Source organism: Embiotoca jacksoni, unplaced genomic scaffold (genome assembly GCF_022577435.1).
Source record: "Embiotoca jacksoni isolate LCO1_2020_lvr unplaced genomic scaffold, fEmbJac1.0.p SCAF_7, whole genome shotgun sequence".
NCBI lineage: Eukaryota > Metazoa > Chordata > Actinopteri > Embiotocidae > Embiotoca > Embiotoca jacksoni.
The window spans coordinates 17,341,048-17,361,785 of NW_027185425.1; the positions used below are offsets into that span (position 1 = coordinate 17,341,048).

The following is a 20,738-nucleotide window of genomic DNA, read 5'->3' on the forward strand; positions in this document are numbered from 1 at the left end:
GACACATCAAAAAGTTAATGTACATGTTTGTTTGATAGCTGAGCAGACAAGAGTCTTGATGCTGCATTTCAAACAGCTGGACACTTTAAATATCTGACCTCTTACTGGGAAAAAATTATGATGGAAGGGCTTTTAAAGAATAAGTATGAACATCTGGGAAACTTGGGCCAATTTCATACACTCTGAAAAGACAGATGCTTTGACGTTACTCAATTCAGCTCTGTTCATATAAGTGAACATAGAGCAGGGGTCTCTAGCGAGCAGCTCGCGAGCTACTGGTTGAAATTGTGTGTGTCGATTATCAATTTGTTATTGTTCACCTAAAAAAAGCTTATTCAGCTGGTTTGGTGGAGCTCAGCTATGTGAATAAATGTTTCAGTGTCCTTCTGACTTTCACTTCATCAGAGTAGCTCTGAGAGGAAAAAAGGTTAAACTTCGCTACTGAACTTTAGTGCTTTTCTCCTTTTTTGCCAGCATGCTCATCAAGCTAAAGCGCACCTAAAGACGTGTGTCCTTGTTCGTAGATAAGAATGAAATCAATAAGAATTAACTAGAATGTTAATGTGGATTGTGTTATTGTCTCTGAACACTACAAAGACTGGCATATAATAGCGTTCTGCCTGATAAAAAGCTATTACTTGCTAAAAAAAAAAAAACCTAATTTGAGTAGTCAGATGCTGCCTGGATTTTAGTCCGTGTCTCTATACGTCTATGTTGACAGAGACAATGACATCTGTCTGCAATAAAGCTTAGAAAGTTAATGTCAGTTGCAGTTTAAAGCCTGTTTCCCTTTTTATGTTGTTTAGCAGACAGAAAAGAACATAATATTAAGGTTTAGTTGGAGAAAATTTGGAGAACATTTTGTCACTAACTTTGGCAGAAACACTCAGAAAAACTCACTTTAGCATCCGTTCATTGGTCTCGTCATCCATGTTCAAGGGACTGAGCGACGACGAGGAGATGATACCGAAGGAGCCCAGCGGCTGGTGGGTTATAGGTGAGGTAGCCTGGCGAGTGGACATTCCACTGATGGAGGGAGAGTCTCTCAGGACAGACGAAAACGGCAGGCAGGTCGGTGCACAGGACACAGACATGTTCACCACCTCCACCATCTTCTTATTGACGAAGGCTAGCCCCGAGTTAGGGATCTTAGCGGGCTTAGTCTGGTAGTCCAAAGGCTCTTTCTCAGAGGTCGATGTCCCATTGAGGTCAACAGGTGACGTTGCATTACTAGCTGTCAGCCCTGTGAGGTCACTGGGCCTCTGTGTGGTGGTGGTACTGCTGGGGAGGCCATTGGTGTATGATGGTTTCAGAGGTGTCCGCGGGGGATCCGGACACTTCTGGTCCCCAACACCAAGCAGTTTGCTCTGATGGAAACTTTGGCACTCATCTCCAGTGTTAATACTCTGCTGGTCTGCTCCACTTTTTTGCACACATGGTTTGTTTCCACCACTGCAGGGCGCTGCTTCCGATTCAGCGAGATGCACATCCTCAACTGAGGCGCTTACTCCACTGATGTGTGTTTGATGGCTCATATTCTCCCCCCGGCTGCAAATAACAGCACTTTCCTTCACGTGAGAGCTTTCTACAGAGTCTTGTAAAAGCAAGCCTTCTGACACACCACTTAACACCGACGCGGTTCTGTTTGCCTCTGACAGGATCAGTAGAGGGTTTGATTTGTCAGACTTACTATTTTCCTTGAGAATATGACCGAGATTTACTGTTGAGCTTATGTCTAACAGAGATGATTCCGATTTTTCAGAATCCAAGTTGCTGTTATAAGAAGAACAGTTTATCCTACATGAATCCTGGTGTAGAACTAAGCTCTCACCATCTGTTTCCTGGTTGAGTAGCACATGGTCCTCCTCAGCATCTTCCGGGCTACTTATCTGCGGTGCAGAGACCGACTTGGTCAGTTTGCTGAGCTGCCTCTGCTGCTGGTCCTCCTCGTAGGGCAAGGAGCTAATAGAGGTGAGCGAGGCCTGTATACCTCCACTGGGAAGGCTGCCATTGCTCTGCATCTGCAGGCCTTCCAGAAAGCTGCGGTGGACCGGGTGGTGACACACTATTTGCTGCGGGATCTCCCGTTCGCTGGAAAAGTCAAGAGGAGGACGGCCTCGCAGTGCAGCCTCCATGGGCCATGCCACCGAGCTGGGCTCGCTTTCAATACCTGAGTCAGAAATAACAGAGGACGAGCGCTTCATGATCTTGGAGCTGACCAAACCTCCACGATGAGTCATCTCTTTTCTGAGATCACCCGTAAAGGGAGGTATAACTTGGTGCACATAGGCAGTGGGAAGGCTAATAGGAGGGGGATCCTCACTCTCATCATCCATGGAGTGAGTCGAAGGCATGACAATGTCAGACTCCTCCTCAATGTCTTCATTCTTTCTTGCGTTGCTGTGGTTTGTGGCATCACAAAGGTGGAGGATATTTCCTGTTACACGATGAGCGGGGGACTCATCACTACTGTTGGCAGTATCAATGAGGGGATTATGGTTCGAGGAGAGCACCAGAACTGCCTCTCCTCTATATGGATCCACATTGCAAGGCTTAACAGTGATGCACCTCTGACCAGAACTGCAGCTCTCCTCGCCTTGATTTTCTGCTGGTTCCTTCAAGTTTTCTGCCTCCGCTAGAGAGAGTTCAGCACTGTCCTCAGTGCGAAGGACGTCCTGGGTGCTTCTGATGTTGGTGTTACTCTGGCCTGCCATGAGTGAGACATACGTGGGCAAGTCCATGCATTCATCACCATCCAAGGAATCCTGGGGTCCTGCTGGTGATCGGTTTACTTGGCTGCTTTCAAGAATCCTGTTGGCAGGAGTGACGACGAGATCTGAGTTGGGTTGCTCATCGGTGGTTGCAAGCGTTGGCACATGTGATACCCACTCTAGAAAAAAAGATAAGGACAGTCCACTCGTAGAACAAAAGGAGGGTCTTGAGACAAACAGTGATGATGTGTGTATAGCACATTTTATATTACCGGTTTGAGGAGACTCCACATATCTGTCCTCAAAGATGATGGGCAGGCTGTTCCAGTCGCCATCGATGTCCAGGCACTCAACAGGTAAAGGAGGCATCTTGGTCAGGTAGTCTGAGCTCCGCACTTCTGCAGCTATCTGGCCATGTCTGTTGATTCTGAATCAGGGGAATTCTGTCATGAATAATAAATTTATCTCCCCTCAGATAATTCGCTTTCTAACGGCGCTGGGACTCACAGTTCCTCTTGAAACGTCAGAGATATCTCTTTGGGGTGTTCGGTGAAGAAGTACGCCTCTGAGAACCTCCTGACCTGGTGTTTCCAGAAACAGACAAAACAAATTTAACCTTGGCAGAGCCTCAGTTTCATCTTTAATGCCATGAGCACATAAGATGATGAAAACGGAGTCAAACATTCAAGGTCTGGAAGAAAATAACTTCTTCCCTGTGTGTGCAATAAACCAGATCCAACGCTTCCTCCTCCACTAGCTGCAATTAGAAATGCATCATCCTCGAGAGTCAGCCACCGTGACAGGCAAATAACCAGGAACACTGTTTCTGGTGTGTTTCCACCCACTAATAATTACAGAATAAGTGTTAATTGAAATTCCAACTTCACTGGTGGGGTGGAGGCATGACAGTATCCCCTTGGGGTAATCTAATACCAAAGCAAACATGTTCATTATTTTCAGACAACTGGGACGAAACAGTACCACGTAATGGAGCCTTGAGAGCTACTCCAGTGTGAAGCACATATTCATATTAAACAGCCCAGTGATTAGATCGAAATTGCACTGGAAATTGTATTAGCCTGCTCAGCTGGGTTTAAGCTACCAAGGTCCAGAATGACATCTTATCATCTTGCTAATTCCCTTTGTAACACTCGCTGCTCATGGATCATCATGTGGGTGGAAGCAGATATATTTACCACCCACGCAAGTAAATTGTACTTGTTGGAGTATCCTTGCTGCAGCATATATTAAATATAAGAAAAAAAGTATTACTTTTACACTCATAACAGTGTAACGACAACAAGACAAAGCATTCTTGGCCAAATGTTTCGTGCAACGAGCTCCAGTTGGGAATGCTGGTCTGAGGTCAGTACATCAGAGAACTGTGATGACACTGAACTGGCAGAAAGAAACAATTGTGTCTGTTGTCTTAATGCTAATAGGTTTAATGCTACACAGACACATATTGTGTTCCAAACACACTTTTTTTTAAGGCATAAGTGCATTCACACTGTCAAGTATAGGTAACATGCAGTGCACTATAAGTATCTGGATGGTGTACTCAAAACAGTCCACAAATTGAGTATGAAACAATGGAAACTTTTCACCCTCATTGTGGGTATGTAGCAGAAACAGGACCACCAACCTAAAGTATTTTCGAACTGCAGCAGAGGAAGTTGCACAAAAGCATTTATTTTTCACTAAGTACCAACATGCTGCTGTTGGATAGAAGCTATTAGTGTGTTTATTGGGTGCGTTAAACACAAGGCAAAGACACAAGCTCCTTTCTGGGTAAAATAAGTAAAACCAGCAGATATCTTGGCAGGCAATGCATTCAAATGTTACCGTTATTTCTGGTCAGTGCAGAATGATGCATTTTGAGACATTATTCTGTCAAAATTCAAGTACTGCACAAGTTAGTGCACTGACATGTAAGAGTACTATATGTGAGTATAGTAAGGGAAGTATGTCATTTGGAAAGGAGCCAGGGTTTATCATGTTATGGAGCAAACTGTAAACCATTTAACTACAAAGCGAATTAGACTTAAAAAATAGAGAAACCTTTTAGTCTATGTGGATATGACTGATAAAGTGATAAAATGTCACATCCTAATTATCTGATTGATTTTCTTTAAGGCTAAAGAATGATTTAGCGCCTTCTGTAGTCTTACTATCTTAATGTGACTAAACAGGCTTGGATGTGGTCCTAACTCCTTCAATATGTACTAGAATTACCAAGGTTTAGGGACACAAAAACACGTTGACATGTTTTTTATTTACTTTGTGACATAATCTGATCGGGTGAGTTATTTGTTTAATAATACATTAATATAGGAGACAACAATCAGTTTTTTCACCAAATGACCATAAAAAAGGTAAATGTTCACATTTTCACCAGAGAAAGGTGGCTGAAACAATGTCAGCAATACGTATATACACAAAACAAAATATAAGTTGAGATACTTTTGGACTCTATGACAATTTTTACTTCTAAATGAGTACTTGTTTTTACAAAGTAAAAGTATTTACTGACCTCTGGTCATAACTTTCTTCCTGGTTTAACATAGAGGTTATTTTTTTACTATCTGCATGCCCTCAGAGAATTTCATTTAACAGCTTCTAAAACCTTTAAGAAAATTGGTCACCGCATGCCTTAAGGAGCTGCTTCCAGAGCTCAAATGTCAATGGTTATGAAACTCTTTTTATTGCTCCGCAGTATATTTATATTTTGGTGTGAGTGCTGAGGATCAAAATCACTATATTTAAATATATCTACACTGGGCTCTAATAAAGACGCAGTAACTCAGAGAACATGCGCTAAATGCTGACGTCTGAGCATTGTATAAGCCTGCTTTTGATGGACTCTCACCCTGAGCGTGTGGTGCTCCTGGGCCAGATAGGACAGGATGTGGGGGTTGAGCAGAGCGGCCTCCAGGAAGCAGCTCCACAGAGCAGCCAGCTGGGAGCAGAGCTGGCTGACGTCCCTGCTGATCTGCTCCGCTACCTTCTCGTGGCCCTCTTGCAGCTGAAAAACACATATTCCTGTAAATTCAAACTAAATGCACCGGCTTTCAAAGACCTCCCAGAATACATCTTGAACGACTCTATTTTAAGATCCCTGGTTTACCTGCTGACATATTTATTCCTACTATCAATGCAGTGTCTGCGATAAGTCTGACCTTAAAGTCTGTGAAAGTTGGGCAAACTAATAGTTTTATCAAGGACTGGAAAAGCTGCTAGTCCGAATCATAGACTGTGTATAAAAGTAGCTTCTGGGTCTGAAAAGAGAGACTAATACAGAGGTGCCTTAAAGTGCAATACCACCAAAGGCCAATAGGGGTTGGCTCCACAAAGGCTCTGGCTCCATAGACTCCCATTCACCAAAGTCAATAGAAAAATCTCCCCGCGTCATCATGTTGTCATTCACTAAAGTCACTCCTTCTGATCAGTGTTCTGGTAGTTCTTCTGAAAATAATTCCATAATTAATTAGATATTAGGCCTCAAGGCGAGGTATGTTTGAGGCCATGTCTGTTTGATTGACAGGCATGTGGTGCAGTCAGGTTTCTGCTATAGGTGGGTGGGCGTAGTGTCCTTGGGTTCCCTATCAGATTGAGTCAGAGTAACCACTTGCTCCTCCCCAGCTCGTCCAAATATGGTCCAAAATACAAAGACGGATGGCCGAAAACTTTAGGCCTCAAAACGGCGGGTCACAAACCAATGGGTGACATGATGGTTGGTTACTGCTTGGTCTGAACAAAGTCAAGGACAGTCACACCCTAGGTTGACTTGTTGGCAGTTGACTACAGCCATTTGTTTTTACTGGTATTACCTCACCAATTGCTTTATTATTCTTAAATACTCAGACCTTAAATAAAGGCCACTTCCAATCATCAACTGTTACTGAGCATGTTTTGCACAGTACAAACAGATGCAACATACAGTATATTGTTTAGCTCCCATTTTAATGAATATTCGACAGAAAACTGTGCTCAAACTATCAAGTTAAATAATCATTATCGCTACCGACGGCGGTTGTTTTCATTGCACTTACCTGTAATTCTATTGTCAGCTGATTTAGCGTTTCCTCTACAGGCAGCACCTCTGTGGAAAGAAGTTATTTGCAGAGCTTAGTGCAAAGGTTCATTTAACTGTGTGTACCGAGCAAGAAGACAAACTTACTGCTAATTTGATGACAGAAAGTCACACATTTGATTTAGAAAAATCCTTTAATGCTAATTGAGCCGAAATGTAAGACTGAAGATTTGAAAGTCTTCAATAAAAACACAAAGCTGTAAAATGAACCTCTGGCTGAGTGAAGACTGAAGCTATAAAAGGGTGAATGTGGAGAGAATGAAATTAATTGCTTAAGCCATAAAATCAAGTTGTGTACTATTAACCTGGAAAGTCAGTGTAGTCGGTCATGAGGTTCTTATACTTAAGTTTAGAAAACCTAATTTATTTTACTGTGTACTTGTGCTTCATTGATAAATACAAGTATTTTAAGATTAGCGCCTCTCATGCATAGACCACCTCTCAGATAAATACATTTAGATCTGTGATAACTTTATAGACCACATTCCTACCTTGTGTACAACACTTATGCTTTTGAATCACAGCCTCGTCTGTGTCTTTATTTGTCTTTGTTAAAAACTACCTGAACCAAATGTTTTTATTAAAAATAAATATACTATTATTTCTACCCATCATTTACACCTTTATATTTTGGTTGATTTAAGTCACTAAGGAAGAAAGCATGCTGGGAAATGCGTATGTGTTTGTCCAATAACCTTGCTTCCCTTGTAATAATTAGAATTTATGCCATGTCAATTTTTTCTCAACAGTTAAACCTCTCAGCAACAAGCTCTACAGCCAATGGACAAGAAGTTAGCAACATAGGCTAAATGTGTGGCTTTTGTTTGAGGCATTTGGCCCATGAAAAATATTTGCATTGGAGCCAATCATAATTATTTTGCGCTACAGGTTAAGGAGGACAGTTACCATCCAAAGCAGATGAAAAACTGAAAAAGATATGATTCATTATATAATATATTTTGTAATTAAAATCAGCTCTGCCTCACTGTGTCATGGATAATAACATTAAATGTTACATAATACAACTCTGAAAGGGGGTCAGTTTGAATCAGGACTACTTCTGGTGTAGTTTGCAAATAAAACTTCAGGTAAACTGTTTGATGCTGGATCTCCACTTGTAAAGGAGTATTTTTAAATGACTATGACTTAAGCAAACAATGTCAATATTTCCCCCACCATTGCTCCTGTACTAATCATATCCTGTATTATTCTACTCTGACATAAAGAAGAAAGAAAAGGGTTGTTCGCTGATTAAAATGATACTTTTCTTCATATCGGGATTTCAGATATCTAATTGTCTCGAGATTTTTAATGAATACAGAGCTTTGCATTATGCAAACCTGATTCTAGTGGAGTCTGCTGGAGCTGTGGGATTTCCTTCATCAGTGCGGTGTAGTAGGTGTGCAGGCCTCTGTACGCCACCAGCAGGAGGCGACAGAGCCGCCGGTGCCACGTATGAGCTCTCTGCAGGCAGTTTTCACTGGCCACATAAAAGCTTCCCTGCAGAGAAGGAGACATAGAGGCAAATGTCAGCTGCTATGTAGGTCAACAGTCACCTCTGAAGAAAAAAAAAGGCCTGCCTTAATGATGGACATGTACACATACTTGAACTTTACAGCCTCCACTGCAGCAGTTGTGCAGGCTTGTTGCACTGACCTTGTGGTAAAAAGGAGCTCACTCTTGCATCGGCAGAGTCACAATAATTACTTGGAGTATCAAATAGGACGTTAGAAACAAATGGGTACTAAACACAGCTTGGAGTGAGCTGTAAAAGCAGATCAGTACATTTATGTGACACAGGAGGATGTCAAGCATCCCTGTTACGGCCTTTAAAAGGTTGCAAGTGTGGGCAGTTGACCCAGAATCAAAGGCATCGTCGCTCATCAGGGACTTGAGAAATACAAAATAAGTGGAAATGGTGATTAAGATTACTTTTGTTTTACTAAAATCATATGTGGAAACATTTGAAGAGGATAAGTGAAGTCCATAGTTAAAGGTGGCGAGCAGCCTGATGAGGGAGCAGATGGCCACCCACCTCTGAGCCTGGTTCAGTGGGAGGTTTCTTTCTGTCAAAATTAATTTTTTCCTTCCCTGTGTTGGAGGTTTTTCTCCCATACAGAAAAGTTTTTTCTTCCTAGCTTAGGTAGAAATTGTTGAATTGTTGGGTTCCTCTGTATAATGCTGGAAAGTTCTATTGTAAGGACTTTAATGTGTTAAGTGCCATCAAATAACCTGTGTTGTGATTTTGCGCCGTAAATAAATTTGAATTGAATATAACGAGAGAAAATTAAAGGATTTTCAATTTGAAGCTCGAGTGCAATCCCCTGCTTTAAAGTGAGCTATCTAAATAGGAGCTGTAATGTGGAGCATTTTTCCAGCAGATGGCTCTCTAACAATGGAGTAAAAGTAGAGGCTGTGCATCGCCGGTGCAATTTACAGTATGTGTTGAGTGTAACGCGAGTCTCTCTTCAAACAGCTACAAATCACCGAAGCCTTGATGCCATAATCGTTTCTCTCATTTATCTTCTTGAAGAGCTAATGGCCCTCAACCCAAACAACTATCATTGTACACATAATTCATCATAATATAGAGACAGAGGACCAGCGGCTGCCCTCCTCGCGCTGGTCCCTGACCATCCTAGCCATCCTACGAGTTCTCCCCATGGCTTGGATGTTTTGGCAGCGCCATTGGGGCTCCCAGCTCAGGAAGGCATGAAATGCCTGAGTATCCGAGGATGTACTGTAATTTGCCCGGAGCAAGTAAAGTTGCCGGCCCTATCATCATACCTGGGCGCTCTGTAATTGCAGCAGCGCACTATACCCCGGGAAGGAACATCTGTATGTTTACTTTCATAATTCTGTTCAGCTTTATAGAGGCCTGCTGGGATCAGTCGGTGAGCGAGGCGCACAGACAAACAGCTATTTTTTCTGCATGAACCGGTCATTATCTTATAGCCGTAGTTTCTCTCCACGCTGACAATGCTTGGGATGTGAACCGCTTCACCTGACAGGAGGATTTCTGCTTTTGTTTGTTGCTTTTTTGTTTACTATCGCAGCGTGTCGCGTTCAATCGCTGCTGCTGCCACAAATGTTTTGCATCGGTAGATAAGAGCTTCATTCTGACGTGATTCCAGTTGTTATCTTCACCTTTCTATTTCATTTCCACCAAACACACCAAGTAATCTTAAGTGTCACTTGTAACAGCATCATTTTCATCAGAATCATCCTTTTTTTTATTTATTTATGTTTTATTTCTTCCAGCATTAGATATGTACAATGTGTTTGTTTGTTTTTTCAGAAATGACAGCATATCACGAAGAGGAAGTGGTGCAGTGTTGAGGGGGAAAGTGCTGAAAAGGAAGTGTAGCCTCAGGTAAAAAGCTCTAAATAAATAAAGGTGAAGGAGGAGGTGGCGTTGTATACAGATTTCACCTGCAGCTATGTGGTACGTGGCGCTTGTGAGTAGAACTCATTACAGTGATCAAACGAAACCCCCCTGCTTGGCTAAACGCAGAGCTTATTAAAGTGCCCAGCTAGGGGTGGGAGTAAAAACCAGGAGGAGGAGCAGGGAGGGGGGGCGAGGGTGGTGTGGCGCTCATTAGGATTTACAGTGCAGACTGTGACGTCCGCGGGGACCTGAGAGATGTATGTTATAAAAGGATAGAAAAAAATGGAACCTGCAGCTTTACAACTGCACTGTATGTTGGAAAAATCGGCAAATACACAGGAAAACTACAGTGTAGTGTCTTAAAAAGCCAAAACAAACTGATGACATATTTGCTTGCAAAAAAATGCGGTTCTCCTTTATCGGACATCTACTTTCCAATAGAATAAAACAATGTGAGCTGAAAGGATCAGTCTATTGAGAATTTGCCACTTTTTCTTAAAGTATTGTAAATTGAATATTTGGTGATCTTTAAACTGTTGAAATCAACTTGGGGTGTGAAGATGGCATGGATATTTAGTTTTGCTGTTTTCCAGGAACCTGCAGGATACTTCCCAGGACACTTATGTCTTTTGATTGCTGCATGCTGCAGTTACTGCTCTCTGTCTTGGTAATCTATCAGCTGTAGGACTCCTGAACACAATTACTGTACTCTCTGACAGGTAGCTACACAGCTGAAGTCACAGACAAAGCACTAAATACACATCTCAAGCTTTGAGAAAAGAACTATAAATAGGAGTAGCACCAACTACACATCTTAAGTAACAGAAATTAAGCTACCTACATGGCTAAAGTTATTGCAAGAAAAAGACTCATGTATGCTTTTGTTTTTGAAAAGAGCAACTGGTGCAATGGCCATCTAAAATTTCGGAACGGACCCTTAAGCATTCAGACCACTGCTATTTTCAACCTTTCATTGCAACATTAGCCTGTTGGTGATTGTGATGAGTATATATATATACCACCTTCCCACCTTGTGACAATATAAATTTGAGTCAGAGCCCCTTTCAAACTTTTTATGGATGATGAAAATGATGAAACTGCACGTTTCATTAAAAATACAGTATAACTCTATGTTTAGGTGATGAAAGGGTAATTTTATATTTTCAAACTCTGAAGTAAGCCATATATAATCATGATTAACAATTATGATAACAGTAGCTGGTTGTCTATTTCTGTCATTGTGCAGTTGTACATCCTAAGTGTACATGAGCACAAAGGCATGAGAGAATCCACCATCATTTCCAGTGAGGAGCTCCTATCAGTTCCAGATGCTAAGCCCAGAGCCTACATGCCTGGGCAGGTGGGTTAATCAGATATTATGAAAAGCCACAGCATTGCACAGTAATAATCACTGTGTCGGCCTCTCTGGTTTTTAAGCCTCCAAGACTTCACAGAGCCTCGACAAACGACTGATTCTTAGGGACAGACAGGTCCAGAATCTGTAATCCACATCGGAACAACTCTCCTCTCAGCTCAGAGTCCTGTTGCTTATGGATGACAAGCCAAAACAAATCCTGGCTAAATCCGTCGGCTTCTGTCCTAAACCATCACGTTTTACGTCATCGCTTGGCATTTAGCTGCTTGCTTACAGACAACAAAAGAACAACCTGCTGAAACAGGGACAAATTGTTTCTAGCTTTGTGATACAAAATGGGTTTTGACTTTCCCACGACTTTCTATCTGAACACAGCTGAACTGCTAAAGGTTAACATACCTCAGAGATGACAGGCTTGCAGTAGCCAGCTCCGAACACAAGGTTCTCTACAGACATGGCAGATGGGTCGCTCGCGCTCTCCGGCGAGCCTTTCCCCAGCCAGGAGCCCTTCCCTGTACGTGCAAAGCTGGAGAGAGAACAGGGAGGACACATGCAGGGCCAAGCCATGAGTGTGTGTTCATGTGTCTGTGAAGGAGGACATAAGCTGGGAGACGAGTGCTGCTACTCTTCCAATCAATCAAGTGCTGCAGTAATCGAAGTAATGCATGCCTAAATACTGGGTTCATGGTACTGATAGCTGAATTTATCATATAAGTGTTTGGAGAACTATCCACTTGAGCAGCTAACAAATACACCGTTAATTGCGACAGCCAAAACAAAGAGGATGGAGGAAAGGGCCGTGTCAGCAGTTCGTTCTCGACCTCTTGACTTTTTGATAGTATGGATACGAATGCAACTATTCTTTTTTCTAAAAACTTAAAATCTCCTCATTGAAGACAGTTGACCTTTCACTTAATTGTCTCCCCAAACAGTATTTGCAGCCATAGTTTTGAAACCTTATCGAGTCCCAGCAGGGCTGTGAAGGTTTCAATTTTGTCACCAGTGTGAGGCAGTGTGCCTTCAGCTGTAGTAAGAGAGGTACCCAGCGTTCAACTTTCCATGGTGGTGTCTTATTTTATTTGAACAATGTTATTCAGCTGTAATGTAAGCATGTTAACTAATTTAACACACGCTTTACGTCCAGGCCAAGGACCATATTATTCACTTGCAAGAACATTGTTTGTGAATGTTACAGGCTCCATAAAAAACCTTGTTCAAGTAATATTTCCCCACTGCATGGAAGATGGATGCTATCAGAATTTAGGCTAACCTTAGCGACTCTGCTCTTGGGGAAGTTTATACGCCAAAAAACAGAAGCAACGAATAATCTAGTCAGTTAAAAGTGAAAAATGTTGTTTCAAAGTGAAAATGTTTGTCAGATACACAACAAACTGTTTTATAATAGATAGCTGTAGCCCCAGCTATTGCCCCTTACCTAGCATACATTAGACTAACAGAGCTAACTATTGTTTTAAATATTCATTAATCAGTAATTCTTGAAAACCCCCTCATTGAAAAACAGTTGTTTGAAAAGGTATTTCTAAACACTTACACCCAATTCGATGACGAAATATTCAGTCAACTCATTAATAAAAAAGAAAATCTTTTTAACTTAAATTGTTCCATCTCTTTCCTAATCAAAACAAAGGTGACAGCCAGAAACAGTTGGCTAACTAAAGTAACAGGTAAAATAAAGTTTTGTGCTGTTGACAGAATATATATTCATCAAGAGGGTTAGAAGAGTCTTTGAGGATTCATAACACTTCACTTCAGTCTAGGTGAACTCTCAGTTTTTCTCAACCATTGCTGATCAAAGTATTTTGCCTGATTGAATGGGACTCCTACATTTCAAAGATCAGATAGCACCCTTAAATAGAGCTGCGCCCCACACTGAGCAACCTTACTAGCAATGAGGACCTCAGTCTTATCTGCGTCTAGTTGTTAGCGATCCAGTCGAGAGCAATCATACAATTGTGCAAGTGAGAAGGTTTATCTGTCTTATCAGGCTTAAAAAAGACAAACAGATGAATAAAATCAGCATAAAATAGCTAATGATAATACCTGCAGGTAGCATACAAATTAAATCATAAAGGACCCAGGGCTGAACTTTGGGGCACACCACTAAAAAACAGCAGCATATTTGAACATGTAGGCTCCAAACTCTTATCTGAGATATTGGAGAGACCCAATCACTACCTAAGTATTTCTATGTGGATGCTGTGAACTACAGCATCAAAAGCTGCACTTTAACCAACATAAGAAGACGTCATTATGTCAGTGGAGACTCGGAGAAGAGCTGTTTGAATGCTTCTGATGGAGACCAAATTGGAATTGATCTAAAATGTGTGCAGCCAAGAATGCATTGAGGTGTTTGGAACAACTCTCTGAAATCTGAGATAAAAGTCAGTTTAGATACAGGCCTATAGTATTTGGGAGGAGAATGAAAATGATACGACAATTCAAATGTGCCTAAAAACAGGTGGATGGAAAAACATTTATTGTGAAATACAGTTTGTGTTCCAAGAACGAAAAGCTTGAAAAAACGCTGCAACACTTGGTGCAAAAGTCAGTCGCGTGCCGGATTACCTGATTAGCGGCTGATGTAAGGCAACCAGTGAAGCGTGAATGGAGACAGAAATGACGGACAGGTGAAAGTAGTCGAACATGACTGGTACGTGGTGGTGGAGGCCTCTTCGCGGGTGGAAGTGGAGGCTGAGGGTCCGACTGCTGATCAGCGGGACGGTCGCTATCTCTGCCAACCTGAGGGGCAGAAAGGAGGCACAGATGCTGCATTAACACACCAATAAAAAAGATGTAGCTTTGAAGTGGGAATCAGCAAAGATCCTGTTTTTCACCATCATTTTTGAGACACAGAATAATGGACAGAATAAAATAAAGCATCACATAAAACATAATAAAACCAGTATTGGTGGTAGGGGAAGGACTCGGACCATTTACTTAAGTTAAAGAATTAATCACACTGTAAAAATAGTATATTTAGTTTAGTGCGCAAGATGTTACTTAAGCAGAAGTATGTCATTATGACTCATTTATAAGCGGTGTAAGCAGCATTTTAATGTTGCAGCTGAATGTGTGGAACGAATTGAAACTATTGTGTAGGACTGCAAATAATGATTATTTTCATTATTGAATAATCTGCTGATCAATTTCTTGATGAATCAGTTGCTTTTTTAGTTTGTAAAAAAAATTCAGAAAATAGCGAGGAATGCTTGTTTTGCCCAACTAACAGCCAAAGGAATCTAATGATTAAACATACATTTTAATTATTAACATAATTAAAAGGACAAACTGCGAAGCCACATATTTAAAAAAAAAAAAAGAAGCTCAAACCATTAAATGTTTACGCCATTTTTACATGAAAAATTGACAACACATTAAAATAACAATTAAAAGTTACTTTTATCTCTGTGTTGAGAGCTGATGCAAAAGTACAGAGAGAGCAGATTAATTAGAGGAGTGGAAATTAAGTGATTTTTATTGCAAATACTAAAAATGTGACCCTGGAGAATCAGTAATTTGGCACTAAAAGGAGCAGCTCTTTTTTAAGGGAGGGAGAAATATCACTGACAAATGTGTTTGCTTTTTGCCAGACGCTTTTTAAAAGATGTCTGAGATTGTGGACTGCTGCTCGCTAATAGTGTCATATCATTATTTGAGGACACGCACGTTGTCCTTGCAGGTGTGAAAGGAAGAGTCTGCATTTGGACTGAATGGTAATGGCGCCAGTCAGACTCTCAGTAAAAGCATCTGTGCCAAGATATGAAGAATTCAGGTCTGTGTAGCTTTGACAAATACTATAATCACACAGGTATAACAAAAACGTAAAGGTTTAAACACACAAACACAACACGAACCGCACTTTACTAACTGCTGTTAGTTTAATGCACAGCTGCTGGCTGATACAAAATCCAAATCCTCTAACCTCCAAACATTGTTCTCTTTGCAGTAAATTCTACTACAAACTACCCATGTCTATTTTTATTTGTCCCAAACAAACAGACAAATCACAGTAATCACAGGGAGCGAGCACAACAGTTGGGATCAGGTGCTTAAAGTGATGCTATGAGCCAAAATACATAATAGCGCTTATTCATGCCTGGTTCGCATTTTCACTCCTGCATGAAAGCTGCACAAAAGGAAAGTCGAGCATTCAAACACACATTTCAAAGTGGCTCCAAAAACCTACTGTTGCTCATTGTCGGTGAAATGAAGATCCAGCTTCAGCTGAAAGTCCACTTCACTTAAGGCTTCCTCCACCTGCAAAACAGTGGTCGAGTGGTCGAGTGCTGTTAATAAATGAGCATTACAGGAACATGGTGACATGCAGAGTCCATGGAAATGGACCTAAAAGTCATGATCCCATTCGGATTCATCAAAACAACTCTGGAGATCTTAACAAATATGACATCACTGTTAGTTTCATGCAGCTGTTTTAATAGACGTGAATGGAAACAATTCTTACGATTAAGATAAGATAAGATAAGATAAGATAAGATAAGATAAGATAAGATAAGATAAGACCTTATTAATCCCACGGTGGGAAAATGCTGTAGGAAAGCACTTCGTCACCTCTGACACTCGTATCTCATCCTATCAAGTGAAGGTCCATAACTTACACTATGAAGCCATTCCTCCTCCTATAATCACAATTACACTCAAGTATTTACCATCAGGTGATTATGTAATAATTGTGAAAGGGCTTCCTGAAGGATATCATTTTGGTTAAAGTTTCACAATTCTATTTTGCTCTCAGCACACAAACATCATTTCTAAGTTGAATAATGGTTTGCGAGGTCGGCATGAGTGGATTTAATGATTGATGAAAATAATTACGTGAACATGTAACTGAAATATTTGTAGAAACATAATTACAACTTGCTGGATTTCTTTTTTGATTAAATAGAAAACTTAATCGAGATGCAATTACGTTTCTGTCAAAACTACTACATTTATATACAATTAAGGTGTACGTAAATGTGTTTTCTGAGAGACGGGCTTGGTTTAACACGTCCAAAAATCTCCTACAGGCAATCAGTTGACTGTGACGGCCGTAGCATCAGCTTTCACAACACTCATCAAACCATTCAGTGGCTCTGCAGGGAAGGACGCGCCTCTTATTTATTCCCTGTCACTCGTGTGCGAGTCGATAGAGAGGAATCGCCGTCACGAGTGACCACCGAAGACATGACGGATTTACTGCTATCAGGCTTCAAAGCTCATGTGACCAACCTTGTTTGTGATGCTGATGTAGCCACGTTTTAATGAAGTGTTTACGTTCTCTGTTCTCCGGCATTTCTTTTTCGTCTGATCTGAACGAAATTGAATTACTCTCAAGTTCAAAGTGCCGGAGAATATAATGGCGTCAGCAAAGTGGAAAAACAAAATGAATGAGCAAACTACAAAAGCGGTGCCCAGAGTGGATGTGACGGAGTCTTTTGAAGACGAGCCGTTGTTGATTTTAAGGTTATAGACGCGGTTTCTTGCTCTCTGTCTGCCATGTGAGATTAAATACGCCCTCATGCCTACGGTGAACGTACAAATCTGCGCAGTTCTGTCCAATATTGATGGTCAGCTTGATCAGGCACACGCACGGGTGTACACGGGGGGAAATGAGGGTCTATTTTTGTCGGTGCAGTCTGCAGCCGTGAGCGGCAGATAACCTCCGGAAGGTTAATGAGCTGGGAGCCTTTCGGGAGGGCTTACAGCTGAAATCTGATACGCCTTGAAGCTCCTCCGTCTCCACACCTCCGCGTGAACATCGACATTTAATGAAATCTTCTAAAATTAGGAGTCATGTGAGACAGACCGCTCACAATCAGGCAGAGGATCTGGCGGTAAGCTGAAGGTCTGCTGCCAGAGAGTCAGAGAGCGGCCGAGCGACGGCGCAGAGTAATGTCAATGTGTGAGCGAGGGCTATCAAATGGATGATTAGCTTCGAGCGGGGGCCATCTCAGCTCCCACGTGCCCCAGCTCCGGGGCCCGTGTCATGGCTGTCACCGCTGATCAATTTGAGCTCCGGTGGCTCCCGACAACAAAAACAGGCAGAGGGGATTTTCGGGGTCGCGCCCACGGTGACACAGCAAAGGACAGTACATCAATAACTGTCTGGCAGGTTTACACGCCTGATCATTTGAGCTAAACTTGGGCAGTCTGGGGCACAGGCGATTTACATGGGTCTGTCATTTAAAGCACATTAATTCCAAGAGACAAGTCTGTTGAACTCAATAATCCTCACAGGGCTCCAGTGTCTGTGATGATTACAGCAGCATTCTTCTGAAAAAGAGGATTAACTTTTACACTTGCTGGCTTCTCTTTGTGGGGCTTTGTGGGAACAAACTCCAGCCAATTTGTTTCATCACCTTTCAAAAGCACTGCAACCTACGATTTGAAAACAAATTGTCGAACTAGTTTGTGAAGCACACCCAGCCTGTTCTCATCCCACGGCTTCAAGTACTGTTGTTTATTAGTTCACCGGTGTCTCAGCACAACTCGTTGTCACAGCAAAACGTGAAATGGTCACATCGGTTCACTACAGCAAAACGTGGACCAGCCAGGCTTTGGCCTGTCTCGGCGTGACAGTTTCACGTTTTCCTGTAGTGGACATAAATGAAACCTACTGCACGCATACAGCCTTGTGATTCACAGGAAATTGAAACGTTTAGGAAAAACACAGTTGAGGTTAGGAAATCACCACATGATTTGGGTTTGTGACAAAAAACATGGTTGAGCTCAGAAAAGGAACATGGTTGGGAATCAAAAACAACAACATTGCCTCCCACATTGCAGTCTGTGGTTCATGCCTACAGGCATATCATACACGGTGCCTTAAGGTTATAAACCAAAGTGGGGGTAAAGGGAGGCTGTAGCTCAGTCAGTAGAGTGGGTTGCACACTAATAGGAAGATTGGCGGTTCGATCCCCAGCTCCTCCTGTCAACATGCCTAAGTGTCCTTGTGCAGGACACTGAACCCTAAAACTGCTCCCAGTGGTGTACCACCGGTGTGTTGTAAGTCGCTTTGGATAAAAGCGTCAGCTAAATGAAATTTAATAATAAAGTGAGGAATTTTACGTAGGTGATGTGGTGGACATCACACAAGGTACTTTACGTTCATTAGTAACTTTCTTAAAAGAAATCCACTTTAACGTTTGCTTTCTCCTGACTTGAACACCAGTATTCTGGGTGAAAATCCTGTGTTCGTTCCATCTAACCAGCCCAAGCTCCTTTTATCTTTGTCACTCTTTCATCTCTGTCACATGACATTTTTTTCCTTCATTGGTCACAGTGCCTTCGTCGAAGAGCACCTTGTATCACTGTGACGCCTACGGTTTTGACAAAACGTCAGTATTTAACGTCCTGGGAATGAGAACAAATCACACACCCATCAATTGTTCGCAGTCTAGAGGTCAGACTCTCAACCTCCTCCAGAAATGTAAAGATAAGAGAGTCTTTGAGAGGTAAGTATGAAAACCTGCAAAATGTATAGCAACAATAGATTAACAGACTCTGTAAAAACTCTTCTCCCATTTGTATTTCAGGACACTTTTATTTGAATATTTTAGCATAATGATATTACTTCTTCACTGCATGGTTTCGTTAGAGCTCTGCTCTGATTAACTGGATTAAATCCCTTATGAAAAGAGACTTGTTTGTGTTAGATGATGGAGGGAAGGGGTGTAGGAGGGAATAGAGAATGATACAATGCATAAATGAATGTCCATTTAATATGCCGTAAAGCCACAAACTGCAGCTGTGGAGCACAACTATTAAACAGGTGTTTTTCACTCATATTATCTATCAGGCATTTTACAGTTTTACGGTTTAGCTACTGATAAAATACAAATAAATAAATCAAACTCAAATTTCTCTCTTTTTCTTTTTCGATAGGAAATATGTGTGTCTGTGTTCTCGTACAACTGTCTTTGGAGGGACTTGGTTTCGTTTTAGACCATTGCAATGAGGACACTGACAAAGTGAGGACATTTTGACCAGTCGTCACTCTGTCACATACCTTCAAAGAGCTGTTTGAGGGTTAAGACTCAGTTTTAGGGTTAAGGTTAGAGTTAGGTTTATGTTAAGATTAGGGACTTAATTATTATTAAGTTTAGGTTAAATGGATAGAGAATGATTTATGTCAATAAATGTCCTCACAAAGATAGCTGTACAAGTGTGTGTGTGTGTGTGTGTGTGTGTGTGTGTGTGTGTGTGTGTGTGTGTGTGTGTGTGTGTGTGTGTGTTAGTAAATGTCAACATCATGACTCACCCTTTCTCCGTCCAATAACAGGTGGACTTTGAACATCATACAGTCATTCACGGCGATCTCCTCATTTCTGTACAGGATCTGAAATATCCGGCTGAACACGGCGCCGTCGTAAACCCCCGCAGAGCTGAAGCTGCACTCTCCTGGTGTGGGACACAACAACAACGCACTGGTTCACTCAAGTGCAACAGTGAACGCGCACATTTCACTAGATATGTAACAATACGTTTCAAAGATTCACTATGTGTCAAGACCGCAAATAAAACAGGGACCTTCATTTGGCAAATGCATCACCTGATATTTGTGTATTATTGAATGTACCCAGAGTTTCAAACGCACAATAAGGCTGTGACCTGACATTTTGGAAATGTTTACTGGGATTTGTGAGGGATCTGAGTGTGTATATTTAGATCTGGAAACATGTGCTAAGATTTGTGAAGATGTTTTCAGAATTAAAAATGTGTATTACAGTAGTAGCTCCTGTTTCCTCCGTGTCTCTACATTCACAAGTCACATTTTGCTGTAATGCTGATTGACAGATATAGTACTGTGATGGAAACAAGTTGATGTCCTTTATCCTTTGATACTTACCTAGAAAGAGCCATCTTGGCTCTGTCCAATGGTAAGACAAGAATACAAAAAAACCAGACAATACAGCTTACCATCTAACCTGTTGCATGTGGTTTGTTTAATACATACAAAATGATGAAAAACTCCCACAAGGAGTCACAAAGTCACTCCACCCTTTCAGGAAATAGTCTGGTGCACGACGCCTTATAAAAATGCAACTTTCAAATATTTGTATTTATGCTTTTGTTCTGAAAAAACACATACAATATTTATTTACTGATAATTGAGGTTTAGAGAAGATAAACATTTTGGTTTACACAGAT

The 20,738-nt window shown here is 41.4% G+C and overlaps 1 protein-coding gene across 2 annotated transcripts in view; it reads right to left on the reverse strand.

Annotated features, from left to right (window-relative positions):
- Positions 1-20,738, reverse strand: part of fam135b (family with sequence similarity 135 member B) — a 51,777-nt gene that overhangs the window by 9,117 nt on the left and 21,922 nt on the right. For both annotated transcript variants that reach the window (XM_069176016.1, XM_069176017.1), the window contains exons 4-13: positions 19,849-19,988; positions 15,775-15,845; positions 14,154-14,327; positions 11,967-12,093; positions 8,145-8,304; positions 6,764-6,813; positions 5,581-5,736; positions 3,219-3,292; positions 2,984-3,138; positions 901-2,890 (exon numbers count right to left, since the gene is read on the reverse strand). In XM_069176016.1, the coding sequence (XP_069032117.1) occupies positions 901-2,890; positions 2,984-3,138; positions 3,219-3,292; positions 5,581-5,736; positions 6,764-6,813; positions 8,145-8,304; positions 11,967-12,093; positions 14,154-14,327; positions 15,775-15,845; positions 19,849-19,988 (3,097 nt within the window). The remainder of the gene's footprint in view (positions 1-900; positions 2,891-2,983; positions 3,139-3,218; positions 3,293-5,580; positions 5,737-6,763; positions 6,814-8,144; positions 8,305-11,966; positions 12,094-14,153; positions 14,328-15,774; positions 15,846-19,848; positions 19,989-20,738) is intronic.